At 39.5% G+C, this 18,091-nt stretch overlaps 1 protein-coding gene across 3 annotated transcripts; it reads left to right on the top strand.

Annotated features, from left to right (window-relative positions):
- Positions 1–4,179: 4,179 nt before the first annotated feature.
- On the top strand, positions 4,180–13,460 carry myoz2a (myozenin 2a). 3 transcript variants are annotated; one of them, XM_027015056.3, is made up of 6 exons: positions 4,180–4,334; positions 5,219–5,306; positions 6,794–6,960; positions 7,166–7,313; positions 12,278–12,461; positions 12,843–13,460. In XM_027015056.3, exons 2-6 carry the CDS (start codon positions 5,225–5,227, stop codon positions 13,096–13,098), a joined length of 837 nt encoding a protein of 278 aa, XP_026870857.3. In that variant the 5' UTR covers positions 4,180–4,334; positions 5,219–5,224; the 3' UTR covers positions 13,099–13,460. The 3 variants fall into 3 exon arrangements, with proteins under 3 accessions (XP_026870857.3, XP_081550712.1, XP_081550711.1); XM_081694585.1 differs by having other exon boundaries at positions 4,218–4,334; positions 5,101–5,306; XM_081694586.1 differs by lacking the exon at positions 5,219–5,306 and having other exon boundaries at positions 4,198–4,334.
- Positions 13,461–18,091: the final 4,631 nt, after the last annotated feature.

Here is an 18,091-nt window from a genome sequence, read left to right as displayed (position 1 = left end):
CTTCTGTTTTTGGTTTCTTTGGGTTCACATTTGCATGTTTCTGCCTTTTCCACCCTGTCTTACCTCAGCTTCTCACTTTGTCATATTCGTGTGCAGAGTTCTGTGTTTAATCTATTATCACAGAAAATGTAAAAAAACAAACAAACACCTACAGCATAGTCAGTAGAACAGGATGGTGGCACCCCACAGCATGAAACGAGGTATTAACAGGCAGGAAACCTCTCTGAATTATACTTCATGGATCACAAGCCATTAAACCCATTGAAAATTATTTTAAACATGTATAACTTATTACATTATTAGCTAAAATGTTGTATAGACTCTGTTAACTGAGGTAAGTAGTAGAATACCCAGTTCAGAGGAAAAGTTATTAAAAAGCAAGTTAAAAAGCAAGTTAAAATGGACTTGGATTGCATCATGCACTTGAGTGCAGAGCCTTGTAATTTGTGAAATATGGAAGTGATCTGACTAATGGCCTACTGCTAGGCTAGGCTCTGGCTATTTTTGGAAGAATTTGATACCTCATCCCATGACCTGAAAGAGCAAAGGACACTCATATGATACCTGTCTCCTGATTTTTTTTTTTTTTTTTTTTTTTTTTTTTTTTTGAAGAAGAAGAAGAAATAGGAGTTTTCATATGTTCATTTAGGGTGAACCAAGTCATTCCTTTCAATATTATTTAAACAAGTAGTGCTGGTACATAAGATCTAAAATAAAATAAAAAAATAAAATAAAAATAAAAATAATTTAAAAAAAAAAAAACAGCTAAAATGAAAAGTGCATTTGATTTATAAACCAAAGTAAATTAGATGCAATTAGATGTGATTAGAAATAAATTAGATATGATGAGATTTGATTTTTGAAAGAGCAGTTTTTTTCTGACTAATATCACCTATTCTTTGGCATCACTGGTCATTAAAAGGATTATAATGGTTGTGCAGGTTGTTAAAGGTTGTTGAAGATCCTAGTGACTCAGTGCAGCTGGACAAAATGCAGTCTGAGTTTCCACCTCTTAAACAGCAGGTGGCAGCACAATCCTTTCTGTGTAACTTCTGAGTTTTGGCAGCAGATAACTGCTTTCTGGTTAGACGTGGCTCTGTTTGCTATTTGCAAATTTTAGTGGAAGAATTGTGGAAAGAGGTGTTATTTTTACGATTGTGGTAAGAGATCATGTCCTTCAGGAACCCTAGGTGGTTGGTACTTTACACTGAACACATCCACAAGGTCATGCAGCTCCATTAAACAGGACTAAATCTGGATTACTCAGGAATACCCTCTCCATAAGCTAGTTGTTCAGAGAAATCATGAGTGGGTGAGCAGGAGGCTAAGTGATGTGCTGACACATCCTGTATCAATGGCCACTTGATGTAATCCCTGCTCTTTCTCTTGGCCTGCAGGTGACAGACTTTTTCTTGGAGTTTAATCTGCTTTGTCTGACTCATCCATCCGTCCATTAGACAAAAATACATCTTCACGATTCCAGCCTGTCCTCGCAACAACATTTCAGCAAATTAAATGCAACTTTAAAATGTAACAATAATTTCGAGGCTCTAAGGAACCTTGACCTAAAAAAATGTTACCACTTCATTTAATTGCCACAGTTTGTCAAGTGTTGCTGCCATTTTTTTTTCGTAATGCTTTAACTTTTTTTTCAGGCCCTTGGAAGGAGTTCATCTCTATCTCCGCCAATCAGGCTCTCACCACTGGGCCTGAGTTCCAGGTCTGCCTCCGTCTCCCCCAGACCTTCCTCCCACATAACATACAGTTCGCGCACCACAGAGAGACAGGCCTTCTGGGTAGAAAAGAGCCGCAAGCCACCCACACCGTGGGAGGCGGCGTCACGCCACCCGCTGGGCCTGGTGGATGAAGCCTTCGCCCCACACGACATGCAGCAGTCGCTGGCTTCCAGCTTACGCTCTGCCGTCCATCGCAAGCTGCTGCCCGAGCCCCCACTGGAGTGGAAAGCCAAGGGGGCGCACGTGCCCCGCCCTAAGAGCCAGGGCTGGAGCACTTCTCGAGCACCTCTTCCTTTCTTTTCCCCGGCCAAAAGCACCGCCTCGGCGCCTGAGGCTTCGATGCTGTACGGTCCACCACTGGGGCAGTTCCAGCCCCCTAGGTCCATCACTGAGGCAAATCTCTTCGCCTCACAAGCTGGTCAGGGGAGCGGCAGGTTTCCGGGACAGTCGGGCAATAGGGCAATGTATAGTAGCACCTGGAGACGGTGAATCCACATTAGATCATTTTTTTGATATTCGGGCTATAAAAGTCAAATACAGCAGGTGCTGCTGAGGCATGCAGACATGAAGGAGTTGTTTTAAAAGGATTGTCGTGAAGTATGGTGGAGGTGTCAGAGAATGTGCTGATGTAGGAGTTAGAAAAATGTTGGAATGTTGACTGAGGGACTTAGAGAAGTCTGAGGAATAGAAAATTGTTCTCAAAGGTTCAGAAGAATATAAGCAGTTGATGATGATGCACAGCTAGTTAAAAAAGCTTCCACAAATTGCACCAGAGCTTTATATAACATAACTTTAACTGTTATATTGTCAAAGTAGTAAATACTGTATAACACTATCAGCTATAGTATATGTATGCTTATACACATGTAATCACACGTGAGTCATATAAATAATTATGCCTGTTGTTTAAAAAAATTTAGGAGAGAGTTCAGTAGGGATCCGTATCTCATGGCATGTTAAAATTGCAGTAATGTGGTTTATTCCAGTAAAATAATCATAAACTGTAGTGGGCTTATGGTATATGCAAATTTAACTGTACCATTCATTTAACTTTCCAAATGGCTGACGATGCATGTGTTCAATCATGTGTGCAGATGGAAAATTCAGCACCTACTTTTAAATGGCATTTTTTCAATGTGTTGTGAAGAAATACTCAAAATGCAACAGCTGAATCAGTATAATGCATTTAGTTACTTTAAGAGATTAAATCTTTCGTCTACTAAACCCATCTGTACTTTATTTACTAAACATGGTTTGACCCTGTTGCTGGGACAACATGAATGATTCATTTGAAAGCACTGCATGAATACCAAGCTATTGTGGATCTTGCTTTCGTTTATTTAGATTTTATTTCCTGATTTTACCACACATTAGGGATTTCCCTTTTGTTGAGGGGAAATAATTTGTGCTTCCCCTCCATGACTGTCATGATGTAAGTTACGGGACCAGCATCTCAAACGCTGCACGCTCTCTTGCTGTGTTCAGTTTTCTCTGCATTAACCAACTGTAAAAGAGCCACATTTGTCAATGAAACTGAGTAAATTTAATCTCGTTTTCTTTTATTTCCACTCCAATTCACAAATTAATCTGTAATCGACTGACAGAAATGATGTTTTGTGTTTTCTGCCTGGTTAACTTCCCTCTGTCCCTCTTAAATAATCCAAAGTTAATTACAAAATATTTGTTTTATGGTGACAGATCCTTTATGGTGATGATCCTGATGATCCACAAGATTTTGCTTTTCACTTTCATTAAAATGAAATATACATTAAATTCCTCATCAGCTGGTCCTTTTTTCAGCAAAACAGTTTCAAACATCTGTGTTGTCAAGAACAGGCCAGAGTGACAGAGAGAAAGACTATAAGACTGTAAGTATTCAGCCTATGATAAGGTATATAACAGCATGCTGCCAATATGAGGATTATTTTAAATAATGTGTTGCCTCAATCTGTACTGTTTATAATGTAAAAATGTTTTAACTCACTAAATGTCCTATCAAAGGAGAAAAAGAAGAGGAACAAAACTAGGATGTAACCCCACAGAATTGTATTGCATATAGTTTTTATTTTCACATTTACCTAGCTCTCTATAACTACTGCTGCATGGGCCAACAGCAGCAGTGACTAGCCATATAGTCAGCATACTGAAATGTTACCATTTACAGTTAAAATGTAAACAAAAACAAACAAAGAAAAAACCCAGAATTCCTCAAAATGCTAAGATAAACTATAAAAACGCACTACTACTACTGCTATTAAGAAAATTGCTTAATTACTTCAAAGTTTTGCACCCTGTTAATCATACAGGAATGCCTATTAATATTCCCACTCCGCTGACATGGTGAAGTCATACCTAGAGGAGACATTACACCCCAAATGCATGCCGATGTGTGTGTTCTCACTGCTATATTTAACTGTATACAGCCCCACCTTTCTCCACCCGTCCCTGCCTGCACGATCTGATCCCATCACTTCTAACAAGAGCTTGGCCAAGCACAGGTCACATTACCCTGTCTGGCTCTCACACCTCTCCCTTAAAGGATACAGGTACAACCGACAGGTACCACCTGAGACACCTACAGACACCTCCAAAGCACAGGTAAGGACCCCCTACATGTATTCAACAATGCCCCTACAGTTATCATCTATTGTCCAAACATAATACTGGGATAGGTAAAAGACCTTCCTTTATCTTAATCATTAATACATAGGTGAAATATGAATTTTATTAGCCCTTTTCATTATAGAATAAGTTGCTGCTTTGTTTTTCTGCTTTTTGCTGTATTTCCTGACATTTTCAGTAACTTTGATAAATTTCTTGCAGCATTTTGCCTATGCATGAGGTTTTTAGATACAATAAAAGTATGTTTTCTCAGTTGAAAAAAGGCATGTTTAAATGTTTAAATGCAATTCTGCTTAGACTTCATTGTTGATAATCCTACTTTGGAAATTTATATAAGAAAAATTATGAATTCTGCTGATTACTTACTTTGTGATTCTCTGGGCCAAACATTCAAGGACCCCTTGAACAGGGACATGTGTCTAAAGAAGATTTGGGACACCAATACACATGAACCCACACTGTTACCATGGCCAGGACACATGAACCCACACTATTACCATGATTTGCTGCACCATGTCTTACCTGTCTAACGTAACATCACACATTTGCCTTGGCGACATTGCTCCAGCTAGTCAAGGTTTGATCAGGCACTTAACCTGCCTAATCTCTCTGTGAAATGGTTTGTACATGAAAGATGAATGGTACACATGAGAATTGCATTTATTGTCTAAGGTTATTTAAGGAATATGCAAATTTTTCCCACCAACGGGTACTAAATAAATGTAATAAATTTTATCTGCAGAACAGTATGTACAAGCGTGTACTCGGAGGTGGTCCTGGATTAGCTGCAGAAACATAGAGTTCTCGAGTCAGTGCATGCAGTGTGTATGTAGCTGAGTGAGGCTTCCTCTGCTGTCTAGAGCACCATGTCCCAGCACTCCTTCCTGACAGAGAGGGAATGGAAGATGCAGGTGGCTGCGATTTGCAGAGAAGTTAATGCCACTGATGGTATGATGACGTCCCATCTCTTTCATTTCCCATGAACAAGAACAAACTGAATACATACTGCATGAATTTAGCCACACACTTTTGTCAAGAAACTTTTTTCCCTGAAATCCTTAGAAATAGATGGCAGTGAATGGCACTGTTAGGTCTGCTGTTAGGTCTACACAGGCTAAAAGTATTAATGGACTATATTTGCTCATAGTTCTATGTTTTGTTCCAGTTCCAGATTGTGCATGGTATCTACCTGCGCCTAGTTTGAATGGAGTTTATAACGACTGGAAGTATGTCATTCATGAGAGTGGAAGTTTGCAACATTGTCATCTCAACCTCTAAAACCTGAGACAGAAATAAAGGAAGCTATGAGTAACCTCCAAGCAAAACTAATTTTAAAATATGCAGAAACTGTCTAAGGAGAGTAAATAATCCACCTGCACTTGTATATGGACGTCTCTTTATGAGCCAGCCTTGTAGCCTCCATACAAATGCGCAACACAACACTCCTGATGACAGAGCCTTTCCGTTTGGAAGGTTTATTTTTATAATTACCCCTCTGCCCCACCCTGACTGGGCTGTAAATAAGACAGACTTTTTAGTACTGTAAGTAACTAATCCTTTTGTAGTTGTCCGTTTGAAATGCTATTCTGGGTGAGCACAGACAAGCGCCTGGGGCATGAAGATTCTTAACAGCTGTGCTAGTGAGATGCCTTTGCAACCTTTGATAGACCCCTAACATCTCCGTAATTAGCCAGCATTAGCGCATTCAGTTCGAATGGCCAAATGAGGCCAGAACCTTGACAAATGGCACACCTCCAAATTCATTGGCACTGGCTGTGACCAAGCCACTGGGAAAAACTCAGGTCAAAGGTAGTCATGTCCAAGTAAATGATTAATGTTAAAATGTGCAATGTTAATGTCATGTGAAAGAAAGCCGTGGTTATGGCGACGCATCTTCAACTATTGTGTTAAAAATTAGAGGTGAAAATGTATAAAAAATACTTTAAAGGGAATGATACATTTCTGTTTGAAACCTCTGTTTGAGAGGTGTTTTTGAAGCTTCTGTTAACTGTTCATACAGTGCATGAACCAAGGTATTTTTGGTGCAAACTTAAATAGCCTTTGCTGAGGGGAATGCACCAGATTCATAGCCACACTGCTTTATTAAATATACCCCAAGAGGAGCAATCTTTGGAGCTTTGAGTTTTGAACGACATTTTAAATAGTTTGTAATAATGTTCAATAACAATGGCTGCTCAGGCACTGAAGACAATACTAATATATCTAACTTAATTTACAACGCTGACAATTCCACATGCTTGTGTTATCAAAAGCATGTTCCATTTTATGGTCCAGAGTGTGAAATATTTAAAGTGTGACAGAAAATTTGTCTTGACTTCAGTAATAACACTGCAATGCCATTGCATGAAGAATGCTTTGCTTGATATTTTAACAGGAAACCACTCACTCAATCTAGGATTTGTTGACTCTTGCAGAGTTGGAAGCAGCCCTGGGGCGAAAGGTAAACGCTCCGAAGGACATCATGCTCGAAGAGCTGTCTTTAGCTTCTAACAGAGGCTCTCGCCTCTTCAAGATGCGTCAGAAACGTTCTGAGAAATACACCTTTGAGAGCATCCAGAATGAAGTTAACACTCAGATCAATGTAGGTATTACCAGCATGCTGACTTGTCAACCTTCTGGAGCACTACAAAATTTACAGTGAAAAAGCCATTGTGTATCTCACCTACTGTGCCATGATGTTAATGACTGAATTAATTCACCACACATTTGGAGGATCCTGCCCCTGTGACTATCCTCTCACTCTTCTTTTTGATGCTTGTTTTCATTTTTAAAAAACTTTATGGCAGAACCTTGTGATCCCGCCTGGTATCTCTGGTATTGAAACCACAGATCCGGAAAGCAGTGGTGATGGTGTCCAAGTTGATCACGCCGAAAAATGTCATCCAAACACACCCAACCCATCTGCCATGCCATGTCTCGATTGCATAGCACCAGGTCAGTGTTCATTCAAGTGAAAAGGCCTTATAACTCTAGTTATAACACTCAGATCCGGAGTGCCGTGTTTCAGGCAGCCTCACAGGAAATTCAATAAAGAGTACATTGGATTCGTATTAGTATTTTTGTATGCCTGCTATAGTTGTCTCTGTATTTGTCAATCCCTCTGTGAACATTCCTGTATAATAGCCATGTCTCCCTACAGGAAGCTTGTTGGGCATTTCCTGTGTCTTCTAAGTGCTGGCCCTAAGCCGCAGCTGTGTGTGATAGCATCTATAACAAATTCCATCTTTCCATTTCCATACCCTGATCTGGCTTTGTGCATGCATTCTCTCTCTCTAGATGAAATGATCAGTGCACTTCAGCAGAGCACACTGTTACTTTCATAACTTATACAGCGCCACGGAAATATTAGGAAGTAGTTTGGTCATTACTGTAGTGAAGCAGCATCACCTAAGAAAAATGAGATCAGCAGTGTGCAGCTACAAAGACTTCTTGTACATGTGACTGGATGAAAGTGTGAATATGCAACAATCCAAAATATGTGGCAATTCAGTAATTTATTTTTTGTATGGAATGATTTAGTGTGGAACAAGTCAAATACCTTTTGGTGTGCTGCAGATGCATGTGATTTATCAGTGACATGTTGGACATTGCACAGACATGGTGGTTTCAGGCAAGGCAAAGTTATCAGAAAACAATCTCCAGAAGGATCTATTAAAATAAACTTAGCCACATCTGGTTAGGTATGTTTTGAGTGGGCTGCAGACAAGCATTGTCAGGGATCTCTGTTTGTTTTGTCAACTTCTGGGTCCTCTTTGCGGGTGCTGTGTGATCCCTTACATAAACCTTATAATGAATTGTTCTGTGAACACTAATGCATAAAACCAGTCTTCACTACACAAAGCCATTCTCACGGGGCCCTAGAGTGCTTTGTGTTGCTTCCTTGGGGCCAATAAACTAAGGGAGGAGCTTGTCCACAGCATGAGGATGATATGTGACAGAACACCCTCTTTACATAACCACTGGGCTGCTTCCTGGTGCTGGCAGAGATTTGAGGGATAATCTATTGGATGATTCTCCCTGCTTCCCCAAACACAGTGTAATTAAAAGACTTAAAAGACTTTAAAAGATTTTTTTCACACACTTAACACTATTTCCATTTTAAATCACAGTTAGCAATGAAAATAGTGTTTCAAGACTATTCTGGATCTTAAACATCTACATGTATATTCTGTGAATGATATTAAATTTGATTAACTTATAACAGCTATTATAAGATATTATAACATCTCATTAATTTTCATATATCATTTGCCACTCATCATGTCGGACTGGACAGATATAAAACCAGAGCTTTACAATCTTGCTTATATTTTATTATACCATCTTTGGAAAGAGCGGAGAGGCAGTAGCCAGCCTCCTTGCTGTGTTGTAATTCTGCACTTGCAGGTATTTTAAAAATGTGTCATGTAGATGACTAAAAGTTTGGATACCCTTTTTATATCAGTGTTGTGCTATTCCATTAGGACTGCTGGTAAGGATGAGTTATTATAAAATGTTATTGAGCTATATAAAGTTTACACACAGTTATTCTTTTCCTGATATATGTGCAGAGTTAGATTTACAAGTAAATCTAACAAATGGATTGGAAATCGTTTCCTGTATATGACTCAGCTGGATAAATGGTATGATTGCTAAAGGAGTATCATTGATGTGGAATATCAGCTTCCAAGTATTCTTTGCTGTCATCTGCCGGTGATGGAATGTTTAATTTGTCCAAAAAAAGAAAAACCCCAAAAACCCATAAACCCATTTTAGTTCCCTTTTCCCTTTGGGATATGTACTGTTATTTATAAAACTGCATAAATTCCAAATGAATGAATTTGGGCTCTTTGATAATTGTATAATTAGTCATCTGTAATGATCTGTACAATTCTTTTTAAATTTGCCATGCCAGTAATTTTCCAATTTATCCCAGTGTTCATAGTACCACTGCTTAGTTCTAAGGACACTTTCTGCCTCTCTAGTGTGTTTCTTAAACTAATTTCAATATTGTTCGTTTTTCCAGCACAGCATCTTTAATGTTTAAAACCTAGTATAGTGTCCAATGATGTAATGATCAATTGCAAAGGCAAATGAACAGAGAGAGCACTTGCTAAATATTCATGATTCAATCAAATATTCACTTCTCTTATGAAAAAGAATGAAGTATATTCTTTAGAAGCTTTAATGAACATGAGAGTACAATGAGAACTCATTTTTAGATTTATGTAGAGATCTCCTTATATCTACCAAATGCAAGACTGTTAAGTTTTATGGCCTTAGTTGTCATACTCAAAGTTACTGGTCTGGAGGCTGGCCTATCTACTTTGTCCAGAACAAGGCACCATGTGAGCTTCCAGGGTCATGTCGTGAGTGGAACCAGTGCGGAATTCACCCCAGGAAATACGGATTTGGTGTAGTGGTAGCCCATAGCCTATGAACCGTCACTGAGCTGTGGGGCTTCCTAACAAAGGCATCAGTACTGTCCTTTCACGTGTACAGGATGAGGTTGAGAGGATTGTAGCCTACTACAGCCAGTGCTTGAGCAAGCCATTGTGCAACTACTGCGTGACTAGATGAGAGCCAATGGCTGTAGTTGCGGGGGCTACACCATTTCTGTCCATACCTCTGTCCTTACCTCTATCTCCTTCATCCAACATACTGATCACAGTTTGCGGATTTGGTTCATCCAGTCCAAAGAGCCTGGGGGTCTGGTCATGAGGTGGATTTCGATGCTACAGAAGTAGCACATCACCGTCCAGCAATGTGCTGGACACCTGCATGGTAATGCTGACACCCATGTCTTGACGTCCATGTGCTATGAAGAACACCAGTACTGACGAATGCACGTCTTGAGGAAAGAGTGGAGGCACCTGAGAGGAGTTATGCATGGTGTCTTGGTGCTGCATATGGCAAATGCTTGTTCCACACAGCCTGAGGAAAACTGTGTTGGGCACTGTTTATGCACCAGTTGGTGTGGCTGGATACTGCACACTGTAACATTTAAGTGAGCGAGACCATGGTGGTGTAGCTGTTTTTGAAGAGATGGGAAGACTTGTATCTTCTTGGAGAGAACTATAGACATGTCACAGAAGATCTTGATGTACGAATTGCAGCAAACAAGATTTTCCTCTCTTGTGCAGTATTGATTATCCTAACTGTATCCCTGTAGCAAAGCAGTCGGATCACAATACCCTGCAGCTTCTCATGTTCTGCTGGCCGTTGCTGAAGTGTGCAGTGTGCTAGCTCCATTTCAAACAGTAGATCTTGTTCTATGCTGAGGATTTTAGCTAGACACTTTTCCATGAAGGAGACTGCATCCTTCCCCCCAACTCCCTCAGGGAAGCCAGACAGGTTTTCTCGCATAGAATGATTTTCTAGATTGTCAATTTTTATCTCTCAGCATGTTCATTTTGTTCTCTGTAGTTCTTGTAATATCAACAATACCTTTGTGAAGATCCATGATGCTATTCTTGAAATCACTCTCACATTCTTTGACCTCACCCAGTTGTCTTATTTCTTGACAGTTATTGAGAAATTTCTCCACAGATTTCTCATATCTTGAATTTTCTTAAAACTTCTTTCCATCTCTGTCTGAAACTTGGGGTGTTACTCCTGCTAAATTAACAACTTTGCAGGATATTTCACCTTTTTTTTGGTTGTTTTTAAGGTAGTATCATAAGATATTACATGATAGTGTATTGGTAGCCCCCATTAGACGGCGATGGCATAGCACGTGGCTTTTGTTTGTTTTGTCTTTTGTTTCACATGGTCTTTGTTTTGAGTTCTTTCCATGCCTCCCTCAGGTGGTATGCATTGCGCCTCTTTCGCCACACCACCTGGGTGTTGTTATGTTATTATGTTGTGCCTTTTATAAGTTTTATTTCTATGGCTATTTGTCAGTCATTTTATGCTACATTGGCTTTCTTATGTTCCAGTGAGTGCACTTTTATGTTGGGTTCTATTTTCGTTAGTTTCATTAAACTCTTCAATTGGAGACTCTGATTTGGTTTCTCCTTTTTTCCAGTACTTAAATATTTTATAAAACCAAAAAGTCTTCTTTATGTTATCTATGATCTCAATGTCTGATTGGTTTGTGATGACTTGCTTGTCTGGATCTGGAGGTTCCACTAAACTTTACTATTTTTCATCATTTTCTGTGGCTCCTCCTATGTGGACATAGGGGGCATTTGGTTCATAGGTCTTGCATATGCTTATGTATATCATCCCTTCTTCTTAGCGGTGTCTCCTAGTGTATTCTCTTCCTGCCGGTTTCTTTCACCGTTCTACTAGGTTTCTTTGCACAGACTGCACATTGGGTTTTGTCTAATGTAATGCACCCCTGCTTCGATTGACTTACTGCTTTTATATACTCTATATGCAAGTATGAAATTGTATAAGAAGAATAATAATATATTGATTATGTTGAATTCATTGTGAATTTGATTTTCAGTAAGTTAGTAATGAAATTGAGATCAAATGTGATTTTAGATAAAAGGAGAACCAAGTTAAAATCACGAGACAACATTTAGTAATGTTTTCACAGAAAGCATTTTTTAAAGAAGCGAGCAGCTGTGGAGTATTCTTTTCCCATGATAGTGCAGCAGGGAATGTGTCTCCTTGACCTGTGGCGGTCTTCTCACTTAGTCTCCTAAGGCCCATTTCTCATCTCTGCTGTCCTGGGCAGAGTCTGTCCTGAACAGACCCTCCCTCTTCCACATATGAGGTCCTTTAAGACCATCTTTCTTCAAAGTGTTCGATTTACTGTCTGTCGTTTCTTCACTTCCCTCTGACTCATAATAACACAAAACCTATGACAATGGCAAATGGCTATTTCACCCCAAATAAAATCTCATCTGCCTAATGCAGCACTTTCCACAAGGTCCACGGGAGTATTCAATTTAATGTCTCCTTTTTAGGTAATGGCGGTCCATTGAAGGTGATCCCAACAGAGAAGTTCAACTGCACAGCTGTGCCCAAGTCCTACCATTCGCCCTGGGAGCAGGCCCTCATCAGTGATCCTGCTCTAGCTGAAACACTGCATGTACAAATACCTGAACTGAAGGCCCAATCCGAAAAACCAGAGTACAAGAGCTTCAACCGGTGAGCACTGCTGGCCATAAAGAATGCACAAAACCCAGCTGCCTTATTCTAGTGAAATATAGTCTCATCAGCAGTCTTTGTCTCCTCAGAAGGATAGTGCTGAATCTTGAAGTCCTTCCTTATGGGGAAAGTAGGTTGTATTTTTTAGACAAAAAAATGCAGCTCAGCAATATATGAAGTGTTTTGAAGTTTAAAGTACTGAGCAATAGGTGAGACTTTCGCTTCAGATTAACCAGGCTTGCAGTTACAATGGGTGAAAGGTTTAGGGTGGGCTATTTTTTAAGGAAACTTCCACTTTGTAGCAGCTGTGTCCTCAGGCAATTATTTCCCTGTCTTCTTAGAACAGAAGCATTAACATCTAACCTTTCATCTGATTTCTAGAGTGGCCACTCCGTTTGGCGGCTTTGGCAAAGTCCCTAAAGTCTCAGTTAAGTCCGTTAAGGAGGACATCGTCCCAAGCAACCCCAGTCTTTCACCTCTGGCACTTCCAGCTGTCCCTATCCCCATACGTCCCTCCTTCAACAGGACAGCATTAGGGTGGGCGTCAGAAAGTGTCTCTCTGGTCCATCCCGCTGTCACCCTGGAGCCCATGCTATCCATGGTGTCCAAATTTATCCCTGAATCTGATGAGCTCTGAGTTTGCACTTCACATATGTGAAGTACTAGAGGATGTGTATGGCTCTTTACAGTGCCTCATTGCCTGATCACAACATGCAGACAATAACATCAATCCATATGTTTAGGTCCTTTTTGTATTAAGTTATTTAATTGTTATTTAATTGCAAATCTAAGTAACATTTCTCTGTCATATATGTATCATAAAAATACACCAGGAGACCTCCTCACATATATAGATCTATAGGCTTTTAAACTGCCTTGTAAATTGCAGCCACACACCCCATACACAACTGTAAATAGGCAAGTTTAACAAGCTGTGAACTTATCACTATTTATACACTGAAAAAATGAAGAAAATAAATGACTAAAGGGTGTAGACAATTGCGTCCTGTTTTTTTGTTTTGTTTTTTTTGTTTTGCTTTTCATTTACAGTACTTAAATTAGCTTAGCTACAGGCATGATATCTCAGGCCCGGATAACTCGTGCAGCACAGGCCAGCGTGTTCTGTATGTTCATGTTCTGCATCACCACACATGTTCAGCATTCTCAAGGTTACAATCTCCAGACCTGACAGATCAAATCTGTTATATGAATGGGACAGGGATGAGTGATGAGCCTCTTGCCTTTTGGCAATGCTGCTGTCACTTGCATTCCATCAGGCGGGTGCTGATGGCTTCGGTGAATGTCCGTCGCAGCCCACTGTGCTTCCAACTTAACTCTCTCCGGCACCGGCGCCGAGTCAGCAAGCTTGTCATCGTCACAGAGACGGGCAGCAGCAACAGCCCCATTCTGCTGTTTCTGCTGCAAGGACCCAGTGGTTTGCAATTGCTTTGTTCTAATATTAGAGCGATTTTGCCAATGTCCATTAAGGCAAAGATATTTTATGGTAACGTATGTAATTTTAATTGAAGGTTTCTGTGGTTTTAAGCATTACTCACTCCCTTTGGAATCACTTTTAAAATGTTTTATTTAGAGATAGATTTTTGCATTTTCTTGGTAGACCTAGACAACTGTGATAACACTTGAATATATTTTTTAAATGTTTTATAAAAATTGAGACTTCCAGTTTGTTGGTAGGCAGAGGTTGCATTTTATATCAGTTTAAATGTAATTTTATTTCTGCACATAAGGTGAAATAAAATATAATGAGCATAGCTTTTAAAATCCGTCTAACAGAATGGTTAAAGTCATTTTGCTTTGAGTGAAAGGGCCAGACCCATCATATTTTCCCTAGGATTGAGTTAACAGTCTAATTTCAATGGATAGTATAGTTATACTCAGTTCTATTTACACTCAAGAATCAAACTAACTTCATGCCAGTTTTAAAGCTCTTTTTTTCCCCCGACAGTAAGCTTGTATTTGTAACTGAACCTTTGGGCTTGAAAAATGGGGACTTTCTTTACAAATATTCACATTATTCAATGTGGTCCAGCAGCATATTTATTCTGTGACTAGGAGGGTAGCTGCTGGATTTATTCTGTGACTAGGAGGGTAGCTGCTGGATTTATTCTGTGACTAGGAGGGTAGCTGCTGGATTTATTCTGTGACTAGGAGGGTAGCTGCTGGATTTATTCTGTGGCTAGGAGGGTAGCTGCTGGATTTATTCTGTGACTAGGAGGGTAGCTGCTGGATTTATTCTGTGACTAGGAGGGTAGCTGCTGGATTTATTCTGTGGCTAGAAGGACAGCTGCTGGATAGAAGCCAACCAATTAGCCCGAGACTGCTAGCTCAGAGGAAAAGCTGCTGATCTTCGACTGCATGCTTTTTGTGTTTTGAGTGTCTTTGCATCAAAAAGAGATTGCAGATTCATGCAGCCAGATAATAAAAGCTAGATAATAAATTATGTTTCCGCACTACAGTGTGGTCTATGCTTTATACCCCCCCACACAACATACCGTAACGGACAAGTGAAAAGATGCTGAGGTTGACAGTTTGATTTGTCAGTTATCAGTCCTAGTTCTGGGTACCCAAACACTGCATATTGTTTTTGGGACTGGAAAATCACTTGATGAGTCAGGTTTGCAAAGTTATTACAGTAAAAAATTCAAACAATTGTAGCGTGCGGTCCACAAGATTAAGGACTCAGGACCAGTTGGTTTTGTACAGTCAGTGGAATACAGAGCATGGTTTTGTTATATTGCTGTCAACATCTAGTCCACAATCATTTCTAAATAACCACAGGTTAACCACAGTTAACAAGAAAACTCACAGGTATTTTGAGGAAATCCAGTAAAAGTATAAATGAACTTCATTATTTCTCAGTTATCCAGAATAGAGTGATAATAGTACCACTGCTGGTTCATTACTGACTGTCACTTTATTTGTAGCAGCTTTTTGATTCCTGTTGGGATTCCCTGGAGCTAAACGCCCTTAGAGCATATTCATCAAATCCATTCTGTTTGAACTGTTATTGCACACCATAACAGAGTATGAAAAAGAAATATTTTGAAGTATACTTTAATCTTTCAATATCACCTGGTTCTCATAAAGATGTGTTTTGGGAAACAAGCAAGCTGGGATAACCGCAGACTTACTGTGGTCTGGAGTTCTGATCTAGGCATCTCCTGTTTGGTCTGTCTGACACCAGGTCTCAGCAGTTCTTTGATCATTCCTGAACTATTCTGCACATGGACATTCTGTGCCTCTACCACACCCTTAAACATGATATTAGATATAAGGGTGGTACCAAAAAAATAAAAAGTACACCAGTGTATGGGATTTTGCTGAAAGCATGTGTCTAGTTCCTTACCACCTGTGCTTTCAGTTTATTGTTGAAGAAGTTCATTTGGCACATACAGAGACATAGATTTGAGATCTAAGTAGGGTGGGTGATTACACTTTCCATTATCAAGTCTAAATATGCTAGTCTTGAATGTGATCATTTCCCCCATTTATACAGTATACTGCCTGACTCCAAGTCTATAGTTCCCGACTGCCCGCCTTTACAGGTAATATGTAATTCAAAGGAGCAGCAGTTCTTTTGTTCTTTGCGATAAACCATGCACTTCAAGAATTAATGGCCTAGGGGTGACTGGTCCTTAGTTGGATTCTGAATAGCCACAGCAGGTGGTCAGACACATGAGAAGCAGGAGACTTCAGACAGACTTCCGGTACACCACGCATCCCAAATTGGGTTCAGCTAAAGCAAAAATATCTGTGGTGAGCATGGTGGTGTCGCATTGCTGTGGCAGTTGGCAGCAAGATGTAAGTTATCAGAGTCAGGTGAGCTGTTTTAACACTTTTAAAGCATTTTTGTTCTGAAGCTTCCTAACCTGGCATTTGTCTAGCATGACCAGGTCCAGCTAATTGCTAGTTTTATTTTTACTAACATATTTCAAAAATATTTTTAACTAATATAATCATAAGCAAATGCAAACTTCTTTGCCATTTGTTTAATCTTGCTAGTGAACAGCATTTTCTTCCTCCTGTGGCATTGTATATGAACAAATAGGATTCAGGCTGGGCAATACTGAGTCACAGTCAGAATTCTTCCCTCCTGGTTAAATGGAAACAGTGTCCTCAGGAGGTCAATTCCAGCCTGCTCAGTCACAACCAACTAGATAATAACTTGTCCTCAAGAGGTGGGGTGGATGCAATCCGTATACCTATGTTTTAGTTGGGTGAGCTGCCAAGAAGCTTTAAAGATGTATGTATATATGATATAATGACATTAGAATAGTATTTAATATTAATATTATACAATATTATTACAGCATACTGTCCCAACAAAGCACTGTATTGAAAGACTGTCGTCTAGTTTTACTCAATGTTGCGTCAATGGAAAAAAATTTATTTCTATCTTATCCTAAATGTCACAGCCTGCTTGTCTGCCCCAACTGCCAGTATCAGTGAAAGCATATGTTACTACGGCTACAGGAAACATGCAAGCAAAATACATCACTGTCACCACTTACCAATGTTCCACAAAGAATATAACTGTGACAAAAAAATAAGACATTTAGAAAAAGATGTGTTGCTACAGCTTCCAATGAGCCCCACAGCTGTTCAGAAATATAACTACTAGAACTTTGCATGCGAAGAGTAAGGAAACAGAACCTGCCTCTTAGCAATTCATTAATATCATCCACTTTGAACCAGAGTTACCTACCTAAACAAATAAAAAAGAATAGGTGCAGTCAAAACAATAATAATATGTCATATCATTTGCTGCAGAACTACAGTTTTCTTCCCACAGTCCTAGTCCTTGCAACATGTGACTTTTCGACAACATTACACCTTTGTGGTAACACCTGAGAAGTCTACATACAGGAAGATACTGCTGGTACAGAAACTTCTGGTACAGTCCATATTCCTACAGAACAAACAACAACACCTCTCTCATCTTACTCATCTGTTTCTCAGCTTTTAATCCTTAAAACATCTAACACTGAATAAGGAAAACATGTTGATTACATAACCTTTTAACCTGCCATTCTAGTTTGGAAACGTACATGCATGAACATCTGCAGAAGGTGGCCTATACCATTTCCTATGTGTATGATAGTAGTAAGCTAGTGAAATATTTACAGAATTCTTATATTAGACTGATATACCTCCCACAGATATACAATTAAGCCAATTGTTCACTTATCTCTTGTATGGACATGCCTCATGGTGTTTATAGTCAGAGTTCATCATGTTTAGAGAAAGTAGAGTGATCCCTGCATATCTAGTAGTTCACATAGGGATGGCACACTTTGAATATTGCATTTGCATCTACAATAGGGAAGATTTTGAATACTAATCATTCCATTCCATTTGTGATACAGTATATAGAGACTTATATAAGTGAAGTATAAGGCTTTATAAGGGTACACATGGACTCTTACAATCATATCCTCAATGCAAACAAGTCTCTCCCTCCTTTTCTGTCTCTAACACACTTTCACTTTCTTTCTCTCTCTCTCTCTAACACACAAATGCTGAAACATTCAACTCATGACATAACAAACATGCAGAAAAGTTGTTAAATACTAGTGGAGGAAGTATTATGTATTCCACTGGGACTGTGT

The sequence above is a fragment of the Electrophorus electricus genome, chromosome 13, assembly GCF_041902795.1.
Source record: "Electrophorus electricus isolate QZ-2024a chromosome 13, ASM4190279v1, whole genome shotgun sequence".
Taxonomy (NCBI): Eukaryota; Metazoa; Chordata; class Actinopteri; order Gymnotiformes; family Gymnotidae; genus Electrophorus; species Electrophorus electricus.
The sequence above is the reverse complement of the archived record's forward strand: the minus strand, read 5'-3'. Positions and strand labels throughout refer to the sequence as shown.